Here is a 24,428-nt window from a genome sequence, read left to right as displayed (position 1 = left end):
TTTGAAGTAATGCTGACTCGGTTACTCTACAAGCTTTGACAGCTTTGCTTGACAGCCTTGGCTTCACCATGGTGTTGGTTGTACTAAAACAGAATTGATTATCTGACTCTTCCAGAAGTTACGTATTCTTTTTAGTTCACCACTTTTTGGTTTGTACACAATAGAAAACTTTTGTCCTGTTGGTTGCGGTCATTCCTTCACATTTCTGATAAGTGATAGGTTAACCTGAATTAAAAGCGTTTGTGGTTATCTCTATTCTAATGGTGTTGTTGTAGAGCTTAAGACTGATTAATAAAGGCTTTTGTGCCCCATCAAAGAGTAAATCATGTACTGACATGTTTGCTCCACAGTGCTGTTTATGTGATCATTAATGCTGTCTAGACTTTCAGTCCAAAGGACCTGTTTAGCCAGTGAAGGACAAAATGCTTTCAACACTCTTTTATTATGCAGGATCTAGATGAATTGTTTTGGCAAGTACATGTAGCACTAAGCCTCTAGATGTTGCCTATAAATTAATTGTCTATTCATCTTAACCCAAGCATCCTGCCCATTTTTAAAATCAGTGAGTCAATTATTTACTGAGGTGTAATGAATGTCACTCTTAACCAGGGGACCAGGGTTGGGCTAAATTCAGAATTTAAAAATTCTCTCTCAGTTCATGATGAATTTGTATTGAATTGGCCACACCCCACTGGATAATACATTGGAATTTGAATTGGAATGACAGGAAAAATGATTTATTGTATTGCAATTCAAAGAGGGATTTAGCAAGTTGAATTTAGCTTCTTTAGTTTAACTAGTCCAGAACAAGTTTAATCATTAATGTTGACTAATTATACCTATTTATTCCCAAATAAGTGGAATATATTATTTTATACCTGTGCAATCATCAAAAGAGATTTTGATTTTGCCATAACACAAAAATGTTTTCAGATTACCTTATAGAAATAAAAATGTAATGTTCATTATGTATTGAGCTACAAGTGCACTAATAGCAAATTTGTGTTTCAAAAGGTTCCATATTTCATTAATTCTGCTGGTTGGTTTTTCTATGCTGCTAGAATTATTGGCAATTTTTATAAAAATAAGCGAAAATGAATGTCTGTTGTGCCTGGACATACAGGTGCATCTCAATAAATTAGAATGTCGTGGAAATTTATTTATTTCAGTAATTCGACTCAAATTGTGAAACTTTTTGTATTAAATAAATTCAATGTACACAGACTGAAGTAGTACTGAAGTCTTTGGTTCTTTTAATTGTGATGATTTTGGCTCACATTTAACAAAAACCCACCAATTCACTATCTCAACAAATTAGAATATGGTGACATGCCAATCAGCTAATCAACTGAAAACACCTGCAAAGGTTTCCTGAGCCTTCAAAATGGTCTCTCAGTTTGGTTCAATAGGCTGCACAATCATGGGGAAGACTGCTGATCTGACAGCTGTCCAGAAGACAATCATTGACACCCTTCACAAGGAGGGTAAGCCACAAACATTCATTGCCAAAGAAGCTGGCTGTTCACAGAGTGCTGTATCCAAGCATGTTAACAGAAAGTTGAGTGGAAGGAAAAAGTGTGGAAGAAAAAGATTAAAAACTAACCAAGAGAACCGCAGCCTTATGAGGATTGTCAAACAAATTCGATTCAAGAATTTGGGTGAACTTCACAAGGAATGGACTGAGGCTGGGGTCGAGGCATCAAGAGCCACCACACACAGACGTGTCAAGGAATTTGGCTACAGTTGTCGTATTCCTCTTCTTAAGCCACTCCTGAACCACAGACAACGTCAGAGGCGTCTTAGCTTGGCTAAGGAGAAGAAGAACTGGACTCTTGCCCAGTGGTCCAAAGTCCTCTTTTCAGATGAGAGCAAGTTTTGTATTTCATTTGGAAACCAAGGTCCTAGAGTCTGGAGGAAGGGTGGAGAAGCTCATAGCCCAATTTGCTTGAAGTCCAGTGTTAGGTTTCCACAGTCTGTGATGATTTGGGGTGCAATGTCCTCTGCTGGTGTTGGTCCATTGTGTTTTTTGAAAACCAAAGTCACTGCACCCGTTTACCAAGAAATTTTGGAGCACTTCATGCTTCCTTCTGCTGACCAGCTTTTTAAAGAAGCTGATTTCATTTTCCAGCAGGATTTGGCACCTGCCCACACTGCCAAAAGCACCAAAAGTTGGTTAAATGACCATGGTGTTGGTGTGCTTGAATGGCCAGCAAACTCACCAGACCTGAACCCCATAGAGAATCAAAACAAGAGACCAAAATGAGAAACAAGAGACCAAAAAATGTAGACGAGCTGAAGGCCACTGTCAAAGAAACCTGGGCTTCCATACCACCTCAGCAGTGCCACAAACTGATCACCTCCATGCCACGCCGAATTGAGGCAGTAATTAAAGCAAAAGGAGCCCCTACCAAGTATTGAGTACATATACAGTATGAACATACTTTCCAGAAGGCCAACAATTCACTAAAAATGTTTTTTGTAATTTTTTTTATTGGTCTTATGAAGTATTCTAATTTGTTGAGATTATGCCATATGTTGTGTATATGATAAAATGTTTATGGGTAAATCATACTGAAAGATTATATTTGTTGTGGCAAACTACACTTACAACTATTATATATATGTTTCTGCTTAAACTTGAATTACAGTTCTGCATCTATCTGCATCTACCTCTATTCAAACTCATTTCAAATTCATGCATTCTCAGTTAAACTGAAAGGCACACAGCTCTGGTTTCACACAATGAGGCCTGACATCCATCACACAGTCCTGTAAATGTATGTAAAAAAAAAAATTGTAGCAAACCCCTCAATTTGCTTAAGAGCAGCAGAACATTCTGTCTTTAAGCAGCTTAGAGAGGAAATTTGTCTGACTGGGGAGAGAGAAGAAAATGGAGGGGAGGGGAGATAAGGAGGGCAAGAAACTGTCTTTTTTGTTTGTTCATGAGCTGATGTAAGCCCTGTGTCCTTTGTACCACCCTTGACTTCATAATGGTGGGGGGTAGATGTGACTTTCATAGAAAGCAACTGTTGTGTATGGCACCTCCCTTTATTGTTACGTGTTATGTTTTGCTTCCAAAGTTGAACAAAAATATTTTCGATTTTTCTGTCTTTTTACCGTTTTCCATATTTTTGAAACAAAATCCATATGGCATTGGGAACAAGCTTTTTGGCATAATGGCTGGCTATTGCCAGCCTGATTAAATTCACTTTCAAATGATTTGTAAACAGTTTGTTTTATCTATTAGGCTGTTGTGTGGTAGAAAATTAGCACCAAATGTTGGTGCGTCAGTGGTTCTTCAGCGGTTCTTTGGCTTGGTTCTACATAGCACAAAGACAAAGGTGCTGTATAGCACCTTTCAAGATATGGTGCTATATAGCACCAAAAGTGGTTCCCCTATGATTACGAGCCAATAAGCACTTTTAGTGCTGTGTAGCACCATTTATTTTTTTAAAGTGCATGCCTACATTTCCCAGAAGCATTGTGAACTTTAGTTGATCACTAGAGAACATTGGCGTATATGGTTTCTATGAGCAAGGCTTATGATACTATTGGGAAATACAGCCCTGGTCTTATTGTGAACGATTCATCTGTGCACATTATTCCAGAGGAAAACTATAGAAACCACTTTTCCCGATTAGATCAATTCCCAGCAGATTAAAAAGTCCCACCCTGCATTCTTACTCATTCAGTATCCCTTTCCTTCTGACATGTCACATTATAGAATTGAAATGGGTTGTAAGTAACTTTAGTGCCTTTAGCAAAACTGGAAATACGAATGCTTTTGAAAGCGCCATGATGTTTTGACACTTTTTGGGAAGTTTTCCTGTAACTGGCTTTCTTGTAACTGTCTCTAATAATATACAAAAATAAGAGAAACGTAATTAAACTGACAGGAAACCATTTAACTAGCATTTCCATGTGTTCACAATATGTCCATGTTAGTTAAACATTTATCAGCATCATGTCTTGTTTTCAACCACTGTAGTGGATAATGTTGCTGTTGTCATTTGAGCAAGACTCAAAGTTAAGTAGGCCACACAACCTCTTGTAACGTTTATTGAAGTCATCCTATATTTGGTAGGTGGTACATGTGGACCCTGCCTGCACGTTATGTCATTATGCTTCAGCTTGTGCAAGAATGAATTCAGGAAAAATACCGACATGGCATAAGAATCGATGGTATTAAAATGATTTTCCATGTGATTATTTTAATTCAATATTTCTCACATTTCTGCTTGAACGGTTGACATTTTTAGTAACATTTTTGTGTCATGAATATTATTTGAATGATATGTGCAAAGCTAATGATATTTGACCATTTTGGAATTATCAGCATTGATAATGAATTGATTAGCTATTGTGTAAGATACACTAAAGTCAGTAAGATTTTAAGAAATTAATACTTTTGTTCAGCAAGGATGCATTAAATTGATTAAAAGTGACAGTAAAGACTTTAACATTGTTACAAAAATGTATTTCCTCAACTATTTTAACATTGATAATAATAAAACGTTTTTTGAACACCAAATCAGCATATTATGATTTTTGATGGATCATGTGACACTGAAGACTGCAGTAATGATGCTAAAATTTTAGCTTTGCTATCACTGGAATGAACTGCATTTTAAAATATATTAAAATAGAAAACAGTTATTTTAAATCAATCTTTATCATTTACTCACCTTCATGTCATTTTTGTGTGAACTAAACCTTTATTAAATTGTATTATTTACTTTATATTGACTAACAGCACACTTGCTCTAAATAAAAAAAAAAAGAACATTACTTGAACACAATACATAATATAAATATAATGCTAGATTTTAGTAGATAGAAGTGAAGATCAGCAATCCTCTTATACATAGTTTAATTGAATGGCAGTACATCCAACGGCTAATCATCTCTTCACTGTCTCTTTCATCTGTTCTGTATTTCTTCTCTTTTTTTCATGCTTTTTCTGTCCTGTCAGTTTGCATTATTCAAGCTCCTGTAGTCTCTGTCTCTCCGTCTCCTCACCTTACTCTATCACTCCATTCTCTGTTTTTGAACACCACAGCACTGCCGACTCTTCAGTCCTCAGCTGCGGCTGATTTTCCCCCTCCCTCACTGCAGTGTGATTATTTAGCACGTGTGGCCCACTTGCCTGTCGCTGAACGGCGTGTGATGTACACAGAGCCAGGCTGGCGGCAGGAGAGCGCCATGATGTTGTTGACGCAGAGGGTGATGGGATACCAGAGTACAGTGGGGGAATGATTGCATGCAGAGAGCGGCTGCTGTAGTCTGTCTCTCTTAAGCTACTAAAGCTTCCGGAAGACAAGACTCTGATTTAGTTGGCAACATTCCAGCTCTGTCTCTCTCTGCCCAGCTGTTGCCCTCCCTTCTCCTCTCTCCTCAAACTCCCACAGCTTTTAACCTCTCAAATATTTATTGCTAAAATCATCAGAGAGTTTAGTACACCTCTGAGTGGCCTTTTATCTTCTACCACGTACGTTGCAGTTAAGGCCCAAAATTAACTTCCATAACTTCTTGAACTTCCATAATTGTCAGTAGTTTTGAATTGATTAGACTGGATCAGGTCTTATCAGTTAATCCAATTTTCTGACCATAAATATTTCTTAACATCCATGAAACTGTATTTTGCATTGTTTTTATTAAACATTTCATTCAAAGGCCTTCTTTAGGCATTAATCTGTTCATTTAAACATTGATACTGAATAACATTTGCAACCTATGACAGTATGCAGGACTTTTTCCCGGTTTGTTCCAGTTGCCTATAATTTAATATTATTTTTTTAGTTTATATTTTATTTTATTGCATTTTTTCTGATTTTTGCTGCATGCTTCACAAAGGTGCTGTGAATTAACCCCTTTTTGTTTAATGAAGATGTATTTTGATGCATACTTTACATGGACAATGAACAACATCCTGCAAAGATGTTCTGAATTAATCCTTTTGTTTTTAAAAAATTGCCTAAATTATTTATAGTTAGTTTTTTTAAATTCTTTTTTTTAAATTAATTATTATTATTGCATACTTAACATGAACAACATCTCACAAAAGCACTGAATTTGCCCATTCTTCCTCTGCTTGATTTTTTTTTTTTCAATGCCACTGCATTAGATGTGCTGTTCCACTGCTTGAGCATGAACAGAGCAGCCTGTGGTTTTGTGTACGGCTGTATTGTAACTAAATAGTGGGGGGAAAGTGCGCTATCTTTTTATGTAACCCATCTCTTTGGTCTTGTGCTTTTGTCAGTCTTACTAAATGAGTCGTTTCTATCCTCCGAATAGACCAATGTGCTTGTATGACATAATAATAGCTCATCATGTGCCATTGTTTGTTTTTGTGTTGGAAACTATAGAAAAGATATAGTTATGAGCTTCAGATCATGTTAAGACATGATCATCATTATTCACGATCAGTGAATGGGATTTAAAATCATTTTTCTCCCACGGATGTATAATTACCTAGTTTTAATCTGAGTTCATTGTGCATAATTGTGTAAATCCTCACGTTTTCATGTTGGTTATATAAGCACAGGGTTACTGTGGATGTCATATCCTTTCTTATTACTCCTAATTTGTATACAGGTGCTGGTCATATAATTAGAATATCATCAAAAAGTTGATTTATTTCACTAATTCCATTCAAAAAGTGAAACTTGTATATTATATTCATTCATTACACACAGACTGATATATTTCAAATGTTTATTTCTTTTAATTTTGATGATTATAACTGACAACTAAGGAAAATCCCAAATTCAGTATCTCAGAAAATTTAGAATATTTACATTTGAGTTTCAATAAATGACCATCCCTACAGTATAAATTCTGGGTATCTCTTGTTCTTTGAAACCACAATAATAGAGATCCAGAAGACGAACATTGACGCCCTCCACAAAGAGGGTAAGTCACAGAAGGTCATTACTGAAAGGTGTGGCTGTTTACAGAGTGCTGTATCAAAGCATATTAAATGCAAAGTTGACTGGAAGGAAGAATTTGGGTAGGAAAAGGTGCACAAGCAACAGGGATGACCGCAAGCTTGAGAATACAGTCAAGTAAAGCCGATTCAAACACTTGTGAGAGCTTCACAAGGAGTGAACTGAAGCTGGAGTCAGTTCATCAAGAGTCACCACGCTCGGACGTCTTCAGGAAAAGGGCTACCAAGCCACTTCTGAAGCAGAGACAACGTCAGAAGCATCTTAACTGGGCTGTGGAGAAAAAGAACTGGACTGTTTCTCAGTGGTCCAAAGTCCTCTTTTCAGATGAAAGTAAATTTTACATTTTATTTGGAAATCAAGGTCCCAGAGTCTGAAGGAAGAGTGGAGAGGCACAGAATCCATGTTGCTTGAAGTCCAGTGTGAAGTTTCCACAGTCAGTGATGATTTGGGCTGCCATGTCATCTGCTGGTGTTGGTCCACTGTGTTTTCTGAAGTCCACAGTCAACGCAGCCATCTACCAGGAAATTTTAGAGTACTTCATGCTTCCTTCTGTTGACAAGCTTTATGGAGATGCAGATTTCATTTTCCAACAGGACTTGGCACCTGCACACAGTGCCAAAGCAACCAGTATCTGGTTTAAGGACCATGGTATCACTGTTCTTAATTGGCCAGCAAACTTGCCTGACCTTAATCCCATAGAAAATCGATGGGGTATTGTGAAGAGGAAGATGCGATATGCCAGACCCAACAATGCAGAAGAGCTGAAGGCCACTATCAGAGCAACCTGGGCTCTCATAACACCTGAGCAGTGCCACAGACTGATCGACTCCATGCCACGCCGCATTGCTGCAGTAATTCAGGCAAAAGGAGCCCCAACTAAGTATTGAGTGCTGTACACGCTCATACTTTTCATGTTCATACTTTTCAGTTGGCCAAGATTTCTAAAAATCCTTTCTTTGTATTGGTCTTAAGTAATATTCTAATTTTCTGAGATACTGAATTTGGGATTTTCCTTAGTTGTCAGTTATAATCATCAAAATTAAAAGAAATAAACATTTGAAATATATCAGTCTGTGTGTAATGAATGAATATAATATACAAGTTTCACTTTTTGAATGGAATTAGTGAAATAAATCAACTTTTTGATGATATTCTAATTATATGACCAGGACCTGTATATACACACGAGAATCCCTTTATTATTCTGTTTCTTTATGTGTGCATGTATTTAATTGCAGAATCAGGGCTATGAGGATCTCAAGCATTGATCCTGGCCTTTATATTGATCTCAGTGTTTGGTCATATCAAGTGTTATCCCATAGTCTACAAGTCACCAATTAGTGTTAGAGATTCACTTTTGTCAATAACAAATTTGTGCACACCGAAAGCTCTGTACATTTCTGCGGAATCAAGATGTTTTACCAGATTCCATTTCTGCCTTTTTACATTCTGTTTCAGCAAATTTTATGTTTAAAAACATTGTTTGGCCTGAGATTTCAAACCTTTTGAATTTCTACTGGCTTATTTGAGCTGGATTTCTTCCTAATTCTGGCCTTTTCTTTGTTTCTATCTCTTATTCTTTATTGTACTGCTTTGCTCTACTGTCTCTCTGTCTTCTTTCTGCCATTGTGCTCTATCAAAGCTTCCCTTTATGAAGAGGCATCTAATGAAGTGTGATGAGGCTGAAAAGCCACACTAAACCTACTTGTAGACCATCAATGGTTTGCTTTCAGAATCTGAAACTTGTGTTGAACCATCAAGGCCTACTTGGCAAACAACATTAAAGCATCCATTTGTTTGTGCAGTTAGCATTTCATTCAGTTGACTCGTGCTTAATCAGACCAAAGAAACTATAATTCATAGTAGGTATCATACAAAAATTTGAAGTCTGTGCCAAGAACACCAGCCTGTCAAATTCTGTAAATGTTTCAGTTTGTATACATTACTGAAAAACAATAGACTGTTTGTGTTCTGTCATCATTTACTAATGTTGTTCCAAACCTGTATATGTCTTTGTTTCTTCTGTGAAACACAGAAGATATTTTGAAGAATGTTGGTAGCCAAACAGTTTTATGCCCATTGACTTCCAAGTGTGTTGTTTTTTTTTTTTTTTTTTTTTTTTCTTCATACAAAGTCAATGTATGAAAATTGTATTTAGTTAAATTATGCTCAAAATGATTAATAAACTAATTTTATTCATGTAATATTTTTATTTTACTTGTATTGGTATCACTACTGCTATTGATAAAGTTTAAATTAAGTTTGACATTTTTAGATCTACATTTTTATATCTTACTTACTTATTTAGTTGCTTTGTTAAATTATTGTGAAACAGCACTTTGTCAGTCCTAGAGTTAGTAGTTTGGATCACAGAATGGTGTATCTCAAACAACCCCCATCACAGCAGGACAACCAGTGTGTTATCAGCTCATCCAGGCTTACGAAGGAAATAGAGCTGAACTTCACGCTCATGTAGAGTTCAGCCCTCCGTACGGCTGATCTGATCGCTGAGCACAACGCACGTCTTTGTTGTTGGTGCAGACATCTCTTGGTCGGTCGTCCTCGAGCAGTGAGATGGAATGGATGTGGCAGAGGTGCTGATGTGGATGTGAGGGGAGAGAGTGTCAAGAGCTGTTAATTCAGCTGTACTTCAACAGCACGAATGACCAAAACACTTCCACTGCCACATAGTGACAACCACAGTCTCCTGAGTTCTGTCTAATTGTTATTAGTAATTATTTTCTTTTATAGCTACAGGATTTTGGTTACTGCCAAGGTCACCTGTCTGCTACTGTCCATTGGGGTCTTTGTTTTGTTTTAGGGTACAGCTTATGCATTAGTATGTTTGTCCTGTTAGAAGCATACAGTGATCCAGGCCACGGATCTGCCCTTAATTGAAATGCACAAAACAGCGTCCTTTTAATGGCAGGAAATTAGAAGATCCTTTGTTTTGTCTCTTATGCTCACCAGGCTGCATTTATTTAATCAGAAATACAGTAAAAGCAGTCATTTTAAAACATTTTTACAATTTAAAAGACACTTTAAAAATTATTCCTGTGGCAGCAAAGCTGAATTTTTAGCAACCATTACTCCAGTCTTCAGTGATCCTTCAGAAATCATTGTGATGTGTTGATTTCGTGCTCAAAAAAAAAAAGCATTTGTTATTAACACTGTTGAAAACAGTTCTGCTGCATAATATTTTTGTGGAAAGCTTAATACATATTTCTTAGGATTCTTTGATAAATGGAAAGTTAAAGTTTATTGAAATAGAATTCCTTTCTAACATTTTTTAGCATATAGTATAAAAGTCTTTTTTGACTATAATTTTGAGCAATTTAATGTCAATTTCTTTCCAAAAAAAATGTGAAAAATAAAAATAAATAAAAAAGCACTGACCCTAAAATTGCAGTTTGTAGGATTCTTTTAATAGGAAAATCTTTTCTTTCTCTTCTCTTCTTTTTTTCCCCAAAACAACAACAAAATCATACTGGGCCCAAACATTTGAACGTTAGGATATATGTATATATATATATACGTATGTGTGTATATATATATGTATATGTGTATGTATGCTTTTGTGTATAAAAAAAATTATATTTTATGTATCATAATTATAATATATTTAATATACAGTATAATATATAATGCACACATACACCCTGCATTATAAGATAATATAGTGCTCAGAATAGCTTTTAGTTTGGCCTTTGTTGTTAGTCTAGTTTCACTCCCTTCTTGCGAGGGTGAGAGTGTTTAGACAGATGTTTATCTATTTGTCATTTGCATATATGCTACTTGTCTATGATGTTACAGTCTTTTGCTGAGCCACCATCACTCTCACTGCTGAAGTATTCAAAGTTGTGTTATTTAGAGTGGCAATCTAAAAATGGAGCCATGCTTACGTCCATGCCGTGCCTTTTTTACCAATATTTGTACGGACCACACACTTGCTTTGGACACCCCAGCAACTTGATGGATTAGAGAAAGTTGCCTTTGACACACACACTACACTCATGCACACTCAGCTGACTTCAGCTTTCCTGCGCTGGTCAGCACCTGCTGTCGTGAAAGCGGCATGTGTGTGTTTGATAAGAGGAAATGCTCTTTGCTGGATATCAGCTGTAGTTGTTCTGCTTGCGTCAGGTTTCCGTTTTGTTGGCAAGGATTGTCCACATTCCTTTCTCGCTGTGTCAAGAGACAGCCCCCGCTTTGCCCTGAGGACATTCTTGAGTGTATATTCTAAGTAGTTGGAAAGTTTCCTCTGACCTCTAAGTGTAGGCTTGTGTGCCATGTTATTGTGAGGAAAAAGGAAATGCTCGGGTTGTCATAGTCGGACCCAGTTGATACTGCTTGACTTTCAGTGGCTTTCTTGTCAGTCTACTTGCACAGCAACACTGAGTGATTTGTATGGCTGCGCTGATGTTGCAGTTCTACCCAATGCCAATAAGCTGATAATTATTTTAATGTTATGCCAATATTCTGCACTATTTTTTCAAAGTAAATGGAAAAAAAAACAACACAAATTCAAATCAATCATTTTGAATTTGCCACAACATTTATAATGCATTTTGAGATTTGTGATTATTACTGAATGCCTGTCCATAAATTAACAAACCAGGTTTTACCATGGTCTTTTTTTGAAATTCTTTTGGAGTAATGTAAATACTAGGGATGTAACGATATGATAATATCGCTATATGAAGTCCATGATACGATATTTATTGCGATTATTTATATATAAAAAAAAAAAAAAAGACAAATTAAGAATTTTAAAAAAAGAAAATAAACTTTTATACATTTTAAAGTTAAATTATTCTATCTAATGCACTTTGAGAGTTCAAAATTAAGAGCTCCAACCCACCATCTTAACTAAGTAAGTCAGAAAAAAGTCAGTGAATTGACTTGTACCTGAACCTTAAAGGGGACTCAACCCTCTTTTTATTAGGAGATATACTGTCTCAGTCTAAATTACATTCACACTGGTGTTTTAGAAGCCAAACAAATTAGAATATTATAATAATAATAATAATAATAATAATAATAATAACAACAACAATGACAGTAATGGCTATATATTGTAAAACAAGTGCACTGTAAAATAAATGAAAATGAATATTTCATAGGTATATTATTTTTGCTTTACAGTAGGGAAATTTCAATACTTCTTTCCTAATTTCTACACATAAAAGAGATATTTTGAATTTGGACTGCATTTAAACCGCTAGATGTTAGCAATTCATACCGCTTTTTTATAGTACTTCATAGAACAATTTATGTGTATAATTCATAGTACTTTTTTTTTTGTAAAGAGTTAATGTTCAGAAAATGAAGTTTTTTTCTTTCCCTCTGGGTGTTCCTTCAGAAGTTGTTTTTGTTTTCTCTGATAATATGCTTTTTTTTTTTATCAGGACAGTTTCTAAGTAATGCCATTATCAAGGTCCACAAGCTGTTTAGTGTGCTGCAGGGCTGGTTAATTTGAAGAGCTTTAGAGTAACACAGCAACATTTATTGTACTAACAAGTAATGTGATTGTTTTTGTTGTTGTTTTTTATTTTTTTCATTTCACAGAAGATGTGTGTTCAGTGCATATGAGAGATGTTGTCTCCAGCACACTGGCTGAAGGTTTTAAATAGCCCGTAGACAGTTCTGCAGCCCAGTGAACCACAGTGATCTCTGTGAGGACTGTGTGTGTGTGTGTGTGTGTGTGTGTGTGTGTGTGTGTGTGTGTGTGTGTGTGTGTGTGTGTGTGTGTGTGTGTGTGTGTGTGTGTATGGATGGTGCTTTGTGTTCTCCCTCTTACATAAAGAGGAAGGTGATGGGGTCGGGATCAGGGCAGAGCTGATAAGCAATCTCAAATTCATGCATGTTTAAATATGGATGCGGTTTAATAGTGGTCACACAGGTCGCAGAAAGGATAGTGATGTTTTTTGGTACTTTGAACAATGCCTCACTCTAATTTGAAATTTTAATTGGCTCGAAATTATTGTTGGTTGTGTATTTCTTGTATAACTTTTCAGCCCTGGTGTCAAACAGTAAACAAGTCCCATTAGTTGCAGTGATTTTTGTTTTGATGTAGGCTAGATTATTTAGTTCCTCGTGGCTTGTGCATGTTGTTTTGATAGAGATCATGCCTGCAGTAATCGATCCCATGCACTTTCTGAAGATCTTAACAGCTCCTCTGATTTGTTTTTAGTTCACCTTTGTATTATGAATAATTGCACTCCTTTACCTAGCCAATACCATCTATTAGAGATTCTAGTGTTGGTCCAACAACTCGCATGGAGCCCAGGAATTCCCAAACTTTAAAAAAAAATAATAATTTGTGAAATTGCTGTCAAAGAGTAATTAGCAGGTAAAGTGGATTTACTTATTGCAGAGTTAAAATCTCCCCAGTCTACTGACATTTATGTTCATGATTAAATGATTGATTCATTCATAAATCTGTAAGATCTTACCTTCATGCTTTGGAAATATAAACCGGAAGAGAGAAGACCATCAGTGCAGTGCTGAAAAGGGGTGTGCTACATAATGTTTATACAGTATAATAAACATAATTTTTTTTTGTATTAGCATTATGTTTTATATTATTTATATTAGATTTTTTAAATATTTTATTTGCAATAATATTATTATTATTAGGGCTGCCCTCAAACTAAAAATTTGTCTGACCGACTAGTAGTCGTTCATTTGAAGCATTAGTCGACTAATCGCACGTTTTTTAATAAACAATTTAAATCATAATAATGAGCCTTTAATTGTCTACATAGCCTAATAAGCGTTTGAGCGCTAGGTTTGCAAAGGGGTGGAAAATTTCTGGTAAATTTCCAGAAAGTTTCCAAAATTTCTAGAATATTTCTGAAATTTACTGGAAATTTTCCACCTTTTTGCAACCCTATTGAGCAACCCATAAAGCTTGCCACAGCACTGGCAGAAGTAATGATTACGAATGTGTCAGGTAAAAACAGCAAGGAGACTGCATTAACATTTTAATAATTCATTGATAAACTAGTGCTTTCTTTGTTTTCGGTTTAAGAGATCAGCGACACGGACTCGTCATCTCCGCAGTAGTGGATGCGCCTGTATGCATGTTTCATATGGATAGATAATCTGAGAATATTTGTTTTCCAGTTGAAGTGGTTTATTTGAAAGTAGACATTTCACTCTCTATAGATATAATTTTTTATGTCTGTAAGGCAATCATACACAGAGTTTTGGAGTTTTGCGCTCAAGGTCACAGAGACCGAGACGGCAGAAAGCTCATCCAGTTTGCTTTAATTATTTTACAAAAGCGCAGTGTTTTGTCCACACAAATAAATGTAGAGTCTTTATAGATTCAAAAGATGTATTACTTTTATCTGTATGACCAAACATGAGGGAGTATTTTAAGAGCAAGTGAGCGCACCGGCGCCTCCATCTGTCATGCAGTGAGTGCGCTACTGTTCAGCTTCCACAATCCACACAGACACTTCAATAGCGCACGTTTTTCTAGATTAACATTAGATTGAGCGGCTATGTAAGTATTAGCATGTTACGCCCCCGCGCCTAGGGAAAGTAGTAATAGACTCTAAACAGGGCATAATAAAACTGGGTTGTGGTGCTGGAATCCCAGATATTCAAATCACTCCGGTCGATAATCAAACAAATACACAGTATTAGTCAAAGAAGGTGATTAGGTTTATTTACATTTATGCATTTAGCAGACGCTTCTATCCAAAGCGACTTACAGTGCATTCAGGCTATATGTTTTGTTTTATCAGTATGTGTGTTCCCTGGGAATTGAACCCACGACCTTTTGCGCTGCTAACGCAATGCTCTACCACTGAGCCACAGTTTATTTAAAAACAAACAACAGCAAGTGAAAATAGAGAGCATCTCTTCGGGGTGTCCAAAGGCCAAAATAACAAACAAAACCAATCTAGAAAGAAAAAGAAGGAAGCATTAAATAACCTAATTGAATAACAAAATAAAAATACATTTTACTTCCCTAACTACCTAACAAAAAACAAAACCCAAATGAGCCAGCCCGAAATAAATGGGCAGGACACCCCTACGCTCCACATTCTTAAAACATAATGTTTTAGAGCAAATGGAACAGGTTTTACACTTCACTTGAGTTTAACAAATTTGATCATCGGCCGGAGGAGGGATCCAGGATCTCTCAAACCAAACGCGACCGAACCAGCAATGAGCTCCCTGTTGAATACTGGCAGCGTCCTTATAAAGAACACCCCTCATCTGAACTGCCAATGGCAATCATACACCATACAATCTATCAGAGACCAGAAAGAACGAGAAGGAGGAGAAAGAACACACAACACAACACCGCAGATACCAAAGACACAAACCGTAACATAGCAACTTTACGCATTTCAGATGATAAGCCATATTTGAGGTCGATGAATGATAGGTGAGTGTTTGGATGTCCTGTCCGATGTACTACCACATAGACCAGCCCTTAACGATCTGCGTAACTTCGCCAATGTGGATTTTTATATACATTTATATTTTTCCTGCGACTAATAAAATTTCGGTTGACCAAGCCTCTTCTGGTCGACTAACAGTTAGTCGACTATTAGGGGGCAGCCCTAATTATTATATTATTAATATTATTATTAACCAATTATAAACAATTAAGATAATATCACTTTTGTGATAGATAACAAGTTGTGCTTTTAAAATAAAAATGTAGAAAATTTAAAAATAAAATAAAAAATACTTTTTATGATTCAATTAATTATTTGCATTACATCAACTAGCGAACCCCTTGCAATTCCCTCATGAACCCCTGTTTGGGAAACCATGATTTAGCTTACTAACTAATATTTGTTTTAAGGGATAGTTCAGTGAATAATGACTTTTATTTAACTTTTTTTTTTTTTTAATGGTTTTTGGGTCCTTTTTGGAGTTTCACAGCGATCATAAGGGCTCTTATGAGCAGCGAAACATGCTATAATTTCAGAAAACATGACTGTGCAGTCATGGAGGAGCCAGTCAAAAGTGTAGTGAGAGGCATTTATATTGCGTAGGATGAGAAGACTTCTCATTTCAGGTGTTTCTCAAAAGAAATTAAAGCAGGGAAAGCGTCTGGTGATACACGTGTTGTTCACTATCCGTGCTTCTTTTGCTGTGCTGCTGTGGTGTGACTTTCTATTTATCCTGCAGTATTGTAGGCGTTTTCACTGTTCAGACACCACTTAGCCGCTCCTGACGTCCCTCAGGCCCTTTTTACCGGTGACTCAGGGAGCCACTCTACTACTTGAAAACAGCTGTGGTGCAACATTAGTCTTATATTACAGATGGCCTCGAATCTCCCTCAAGCACTGACCTGAGACCAGCTTATCTAATTAAGGCCTTTGAACTCAAAATCCTCCCAAAATACAAGGCTAATGTAGAGTGCATAGTCATTACTTAATCTTGGTGGTGGTGCGGTGGCAGGTATGATAATAATAATAATAATGACCCAGCACATGGAGAGTGGACATATGTTGATTTCTTGCATCCGTGTCTGGGCCTGTTGACTTCATCCCAGCTGTTGTTGTTTGACTCATGGAAAATCACAGAGAATGCTCACAAAGCTGGCACCAATGAGCAAACCAGCATAGAAGCAAAACTAGATTCCTGTTTGAGTTGACATAATGATCGATAGTGGTTGTTGGCAATGAAACAAAGTTAACTAGAGTTCAGTTTTATGCAAATAAGAGACCTGATAGCTTTAGCAATGCATCCTGACTGGTAAGAGTTTTGTTAGACTAACACTGCATTATTTATTTATTTTTACACGCAGTCTTTCAGCATTGTCTTCAGTAGTATTTCAGTTTGAACACTGATTACCTCAACAGACAGTGTTCACCCTGTGCCCTGCAGATCATTTAGTCCTGCGGTCTCACTGGCCTGGATAAAGTCCTCCCATTTGGACAGGCCTAATGAGGACGCTGTTCCTGTGAGGATCTAGGACGAGCTTATTTTACCAGCTACATCAGTCTGGAATGATCTTGATAACACACCACCAAAGAAATCGTAGAGCAGAGGTTTTCATAGAGCTGTATCTTATTTATAGATATTGTTCCCCTTATTTATAGCAATTTTAGAGTTTTGGTTTCTGTATATTTTCTTTTTTTGTTCTCCATTATCTTAAGTTGTAATATTTCACAATATTGCTGTTTTTACTGTATATTTAATCGAGTAAATGCAGCCTTAAAATGCTACTTTGTAAAACGTTTAAAAAAAATCTGGCACCAAACCTTTGAACAGTGGTAGATAAAAAATGCAGCTTGTCTTGGGCTTAAAATATTGCAGGAAATGTAGGCTATAACAAAGATGCAAAGATGAACTTGATGATTCGGAACCTTTGTTTTCATAGCAAACAAATATTGATCCAAGTTAGACATTCATGCAGAATGAGTTTTTGCTTTCATAACGGGGCTTTCAGGGTGCAAGATGCTAAAAAGAAAAGTCAATAGAAATAAAAATTGCCTGGTAAAATTTAAATGTAATTTGTCATCTGGAACATCCTGTGTTATAGCTTAATTATGTAACGAGGAAGGAAGTGACACAAACACACACGCATATATTACATTTATATTTAGCCGATGAAACAGTCAATTTAATAATACATGACCATTTTTCAACCTGTGTTTGACTGAACTATGAACTATCAAGGAAAATTGGATTCCTCATGACATGACCCCTTTTAAAATGGGACGTGCACCAAAAAAGGTTGAACACCCCTGTCTTAGCGAGGGATGTACAGGCGCTGTTGGACTGATTAGCAAAGTAGTATGAATTGAAGATGACGAAACCAGGGGCACATATCCGTGAAACATATCTGTCTCATTAGTGTGTTCTGACAGATATATGCCTCCTCTCTCCTGCTATTCACTGTTTGTCTGGCCAGGTGTGATGGAGCCTGCGTAGACTTATATAATAGTTTATTTTGGTATTGATTTGAGCCTGGAGTAGAAGCTGAAATGATCGATCACACTCCTGTGTATTTCCTGTCAGCCGCTAACGAGAAAACAGAGGAAGGAATGAAGCAAAAGGAAGCACAGAGAGATGAAACAAAAGCTCAGCAAGGAGAACAATAGTACTTGGCTCCTTTCTTTGATTGTGGTGGATAGGAAAGATATAAATAGCGGGATAGTGTATGTTTAAGTTTGGCAGCCTAAGACGGTCTGAAGCAGGAGGTTGCTGGTGAGAAGATGGTTTGGATTGCATATTGGGAGGAGGCGGGCTTACAGTTTTGTGGAGGAGTGAGAGGTCCTTGGGTAAATAGCGGGTGTGGTCAGATCTTCATAACTGACAAGAATCTTATTAGGCAAAGCAAGTTTATTGAGCACATTTAATACACAGTGGTAATTCAGAGTGCTCTAGAGGAAAAAAATATTTATTTTATATTATATCATATCTTTTAGCAAGTTAAAAGAATTAATTTTTAGTCCCCTCAAAACTGGACTTTAACTCGCAATTGCGAGTTTATAAATCTTAATTCTGACTTTATAACTCGCAATTGCGAGTTTATATTTCACAATTCTGTAAAAAAAAAAAAAAAAAGTCAGAATTGTGAGAAGTTGAAATAACCTTTTTTTATTTTCTATTCAGTGGTGGAAACGGGCTTCCATAGATATGCTGATTTGCTCAAAGAAATTTATTTTGTTATTATTATTATTATAAAAACAGCTGAAAACAGTTGCTGCTATAATATTGTGAAATATTAAGAACATTTTTGCAGGATTCTTTGATAAATTGAAAGTTCAAACTTTTGTCATTTTAAAAGTGCTTTTACAGTCACTTTTGATCAATTTGATGCATAAAATTATGAATAAAAGTATTGATTTATTTAAAAAGAAAAGACTTACTGACCCCAAACCTTTGAACGGTGTATATATAGAAGAAAGTTGCTAAATCTATTTCTATCTGTGAGGATGTGTACGTTAAGGAGGAGGACAACAAAGAAATCAGCTGTGTGCTACCCAGTGCCTCATGATACGACTTGCCTTTTTCACACCTCCTCTAAGGCATTTAATACTCTTCTCAGCTGATGTGGTTTATCTGTGTCTCAGTCCTGGGTGTCACCAGCATAATTACAGTCATTTTCTGTATGGGTGAGAACAAAGGATCAGGACTTTGTTATAGTAGATATATTAGAGTCAAACCCAGCTGCTTAAATACATACGTAAAATAAATCAAAAGGGCAGTACTAAACAAATGACAGGAGATAAACTTTAAACACACTAAAGGAAATTGCACAAATAATGACTGTGTTCAAATCGGTTTCCCAGACACTTCCACTTTTTCCACTGGTGGAGCAAACAGGTTAGTCCCAGACTATATTAAAAATTAGTTTGTTTGTGAAGATTTACAATTAGCCTATCATTTAACGTATTTAAGGATTTCCAAAAATTGCACCGTTAGCTGACTTCAAGAAGTCAGGTGATGCATTTGTGTTGATGTGGTGTTAGCAGGCCTGCTCTCACTATACGCTCACTGAACAGTCCTCAACCCCATGACAAGGAAAGTTAAGTGGTTGGGCGGAGCATTTGCAGTATGTTTGTTTTGTGCCAATCTTCTCTGTGATGATTGGAATAAAAGAGACCAAATTGTTGACCATTGGCATGAAATATGTTTAATGAGCTTTACTGGAAAGTAACACTGTGGCTGTAATGTCAAAAAAAGGCTGAGAAAGGAGAAAATAAATGAGATGTTAGGGATTTACCCATAATCCTTTGCACTACTCATTCAGTCTAAGGTTATATTTAGCATACTAATCTTAAGGTAGCATGTGAATGTGTTGTATTTCTAATACTAGTATTCATATTTGTAATATACTATTTTGGATTCATCTGAAATTTGTCTGTTATCCATAGTCCATTGCATTGCTCATTTAGACTCAGATGTCCTATTTGTTACCCGTAATCCTCTGCTCTACTCGTTCGGTTTGGGGGGATGGGCGGCCATTTCATTAATTGTACCTTCTTATTTCCTTTGTTCTTTGTGATGCTTTGAATTGACAATAACATTATAATGTTGCTTAAAGATTTTTAAAGCTAATTAAAGATTTTTGTATATTGCAACAATACACACATTTAAATGGAATAAAAATGCACACACAGTTTTTGTCTGTGTTTAATTTTATGCTTTTTTCATCTTCAGTTGGCTTTGTTGGGAATGGACCTTCTATCTGCCTTAGTGACGAGATTACAGGACCGATTTCGGCCCCAAGTTGGTACAGGTAGGAATATTAATATCTTGAATGTGCAAAAATTTCTCTGTCAGATTTTATTACCTCAAAAAATAAGGATCAATTTATTTTCATTATGTAGTTTATCTAAAGAAAATTTTGAAGATTTGTTTTTTTATTATTACTTTTTAAGCAGCGGTGCTTAAAAAGAAGAGAGACAGCCTCCTGCAGAAAGTTTGAGTTTGCTGACAGTGTTATACTTTAAGTGCTGAAACTGTCAGCGTACACTAAAACCCTCTGAGAAGTTGCTTCTTAAAATTCATCCGCTTTAAATGCATCACTGCTGCAGTCATCAAACACTGTTTTTGTTACAAATTCACTGCATTCATCAATGAATTTCAAAGCAATCACTGTCACTCTTCAGATTGAAATAACTTTGCACATGCTTAATATCTAATCTTTGTTCTCTCCATCTCCAGTTTTACCCAGCTTGATAGATCGGTTAGGCGATGCCAAAGATCAAGTCAGAGACCAAGATCAAATCCTGCTGCTGAAGATCATGGAGCAGGCAGCTACTCCTCAGGTATTATTCGTCTTTATTTAGCCTACATATTAAACACGGTGCATTATGCTGGCAAACATGCATCTCTGTATTTTGTCTTTGTGTTAAAATATCATGACAGCCTGAACAATATTTATAATGTAAGATCTGAACAATCTGCTCCATTCAGAAGTACCCTTGCGAGATGCCTTTGTGGCATTTTAAATAGGATTTCATTTAGTTAATTAATTGAACTCTACGCTCCATGAAAAGGCTGATGGGAGGTCTCATAATGAGATTAGCTGCCATTTAATTGTATTAGATTGAAAGTATTACATTTGGATTGTCTTCACAGTACATATGGGACCGAATGTTGGTGGGGTTCAAACACAAAAACAACCGGACCAGAGAGGGAGTGTGTCTCTGTCTCATCTCAACTCTGAACACGTAAGTCTCACTGTCCTCTCAGTCTGGATATTGTAGCTTTCATTCAACATAAATACAACTTACATTGACTTTTATGTTTAAAATTTCCACTTGTATTTGAATTTCTCTGCTGAATAGAGATATTAAGTTATTAAAATGAAAATGAAGCGGCACATTCTTCTAGGATAATCCATTAAAGCTGAACTTGGCAAAGATACCACAAGCCCGCATGATGCACTAAAGCTGCCCTCCCTGTCGCTATCGCTTCTGTTTTTCAGATACGGTGCCCAAGGCTTAACCCTGAGCAAAATTGTACCACATATATGTAATCTACTCGGAGACCCCACAAGTCAGGTATGTGCATTTGTCGTGATCTTCTAAGACATTCAAGATTAAACTGATCTGGATGACATGGCTTTTTTACAGAACAATGGATGAAGGTAGCAACATTATACAAAGCTATAGTGACCTCTGGTGGTGGCTTTGGATGTGGAATTGGTGGAAATATAACCAGTGTACATTTGTTTTTATTAAATGAATATAGATTTTACAATATGAATGAATATTGCTAACAGATGCAGTGGAAAGCATTTCAAATAGCAGAATAAACATTAAAATAGCCATATAATTGCTTTGCATTTAAGACTCCTCCTAAAACATTTGTCATTATACTATACCCATAATATCATTATATATAAGCTTTCACTTTTACGAGTGCACAGTTTAGAGGCTTGTTTTAAAATGTGAAAATATGAAGTTGTCCAATTATCTGCCCAGGTTCGGGATGCGGCCATGAACTGCCTTGTGGAAATATACAGACATGTTGGAGAGAAGGTTAGGATTGACCTTAGCAAAAAAGGACTGCCGCAATCAAGGTGAGCTCTTCCTTTTTTATTACCTCTCTGCCAATTCACAGACAATGCATCAGCATTACATCTACAATATTAGTTAGTCTTCTGGTCACTCCCAGGGTCTTTTTTTAATTCAGATGGATTTCTGTCTAATTTTGGACTCATGTTTTTGTTTTGAAGGTTTTTTTCCCCTCTAGATATACACTGCATCTGTTCATTTACTTCTATCAGGCATTGATAAATTTAGACAGATATTTTTCCCCACTAGTAAGTGTTTCTAAACAGAGTGAAAACATTCATGAACCAGTCTCTATTAGTGCTGTAATGATTCGTTTTCACTTAAGGGGCTAAAGTGGCTATTCATACAGGTCATTAGGTCTCCATTTCCCTGTAGCCCCAGAATCAGGCTCTGCCCTCTAACTTGAGACTAATATGCTTTTAGCGGCTAACATTATGTGCTTACAGCACACCGCCTATGTTATTCAGCTTAAACCTCCTGAATTTGTGATTTAGCATTTAGAAATGTATGGCATTCATAGTGCCACTCTCAGATGTTTTGCTCTATGGGTTTGAGCCTGCAAAAGAAAGCGTCCAGCCATGATACTGCACAGCAAGAGTTGACTGAAGTGCATGGAGAGGAGGAAGGCATGCCAGCATTTGCTTGTGGTCTGAATTTGGTTGTAACATCTGTTGATGTCCCTCCCACTTAAAATCTGTGCATGTCTCCAGGGACCATGCAGGCATCTGTTTCTCTGATCTTCTCAGTGGTTAGAGTTTTAAGACTTTTGAGGGGAGGCTCAATTGGAACATGCCTGGGGAAAACAGTTTGCTGTGACTTCGGACACAACGTCAAACCGGCAACTTGTTTGTGAGCATCGAGGCTCAAGTATGTGTACTGCAAATCCAGTATTTTTGAGTTAATTCACCATCTTCTTAATACAATCATTTGGGTCATACAAAAATATTTTAAGCTAATGCTAATTCCTTTGCATTTCCAAGAGCTGCACTCATTATATTTGATTTATTAGATTAATATCATTTCCGTGCTGCCTTCTCAGTTGGCTTCATGCGCATCTGTGCCCAAATTCGTTGGGACTAGACCAAATCCTGTTACTAAAAATGATAACCACACAATTAAAATGGCCCTTGGGGGGATCTATGAAAGAATCAAACTCTCGTTGCTTTCTCACTAAAGCCCACATTTAGCATAAATCAAGCGTGCACAACAAAGTTTTAATTTTCCAAATGTTCAATATCCATTTTGAGTCTTAAGCGCACTGACAGTCTGACAGTTTTTCAGCGTTGCTGTTTTTCACAGACTGCCATGGATGTATCTGCAAAATTCAAATCTTCTCAGCTTAATTTAGAGGCACGCAGTCAGTCTGCATGGATGAAGTGAATAGAGCAAGACATCTCTTTTTGAACACCAGCATTTCCCTTTCAAACTGCAGAAAAGGCATCCCGTCTAATTTGCAATTCAAAATTCTGTTGTGGGACACTTTGTAAAGCAGAAATGATGGAGTTGTAGGATTAAATGTTTGCATTTGTCAGCAGGGGTGGCCTTTATTTAGAATGAAATCCTAACAGCGTGATTGTTGGAAACCGCATCCTCTTAAACATTAATATTACAAGGCTTTACTTACTTGTCCTAGTTAGAATTTAATGACTTTGGCAGTTAGAGCTTTGAACATTAACATCATCACACTATTCACAATGTTCCTTGTTTAATTAATATCATAAATGCATGCTTTGCGTATTCAGTTTATCACTCAGCCCTATTTATAACCTAAAATGATTCTTTGCCACACTGTAAGGCAAAGAAATGTGGCAGCCCGTCCAGATTCAGCATGGCAGAATCCCCTCACAGGGAGCTGAGAACATGAAGATGAATCGGCTTTGATGCGCAGGGCTCTGGGGATCTGCCTCGGAGTCGCACAGACAATCTTCTGAGAGGGATGTAAAGGATGAAGGATTCTCAGAGGGTTTTACAGGACGAAAACATCCGCAGCTTTGTGAATACGCAGTGGGAGGAGTTTTAGAGAGCGGTGCTACATGGTTCAGTTTCACATGGTTTGCTGTCATTTGAGGACGCTTAAATGTTTCCCGAATTGTTGCTTCATTAAACAGGCCATACTAAAATTAAAATCATTCTTTTTTCTTTTGATCCACTTACGATGTTACTTTCATTGAATTATAGTATTGTTGTACGTTATTATCTCTTTGACCTTTAAACTATACCTTTAAGACCTGTAAATGACCTCTGTTATGATTGGCTAACCTCTTCGCACATATATTACACTTTCTTCTGGACTTTCAGGTTTGCTTTGCGGTCAAATATAGTTGGTGCAAAGCTTGCATTACACTGACAGGATCACAAAACCATCCATGCCGAAATGTGACACATCAACTGTTACATCACAACCAGTCTCGCTCAGACAGATTTATGGCTAACGGCAAAAAGTCTGGTCCTCATTGCAGCTTGTTCT

At 36.7% G+C, this 24,428-nt stretch overlaps 1 protein-coding gene and 1 non-coding gene across 29 annotated transcripts in view; one reads left to right on the top strand and one right to left on the bottom strand.

Annotated features, from left to right (window-relative positions):
• Positions 1–24,428, top strand: part of clasp1a (cytoplasmic linker associated protein 1a) — a 73,789-nt gene that overhangs the window by 6,079 nt on the left and 43,282 nt on the right. For all 28 annotated transcript variants that reach the window (XM_058787462.1, XM_058787457.1, XM_058787458.1 and 25 more), the window contains exons 3-7: positions 20,097–20,175; positions 20,604–20,707; positions 21,021–21,112; positions 21,370–21,445; positions 21,869–21,966. In XM_058787462.1, coding sequence (XP_058643445.1) covers positions 20,097–20,175; positions 20,604–20,707; positions 21,021–21,112; positions 21,370–21,445; positions 21,869–21,966 — 449 coding nt within the window. The remainder of the gene's footprint in view (positions 1–20,096; positions 20,176–20,603; positions 20,708–21,020; positions 21,113–21,369; positions 21,446–21,868; positions 21,967–24,428) is intronic.
• Positions 19,336–19,463, bottom strand: LOC131547595 (U4atac minor spliceosomal RNA). The gene has a single exon (XR_009272972.1). It is a non-coding gene; the product is annotated as a U4atac minor spliceosomal RNA (small nuclear RNA).

The sequence above is a fragment of the Onychostoma macrolepis genome, chromosome 09, assembly GCF_012432095.1.
Source record: "Onychostoma macrolepis isolate SWU-2019 chromosome 09, ASM1243209v1, whole genome shotgun sequence".
NCBI classification, from domain to species: Eukaryota; Metazoa; Chordata; class Actinopteri; order Cypriniformes; family Cyprinidae; genus Onychostoma; species Onychostoma macrolepis.
Note: the sequence above shows the minus strand (reverse complement) of the source record. Positions and strands in the feature narration are given on the sequence as shown.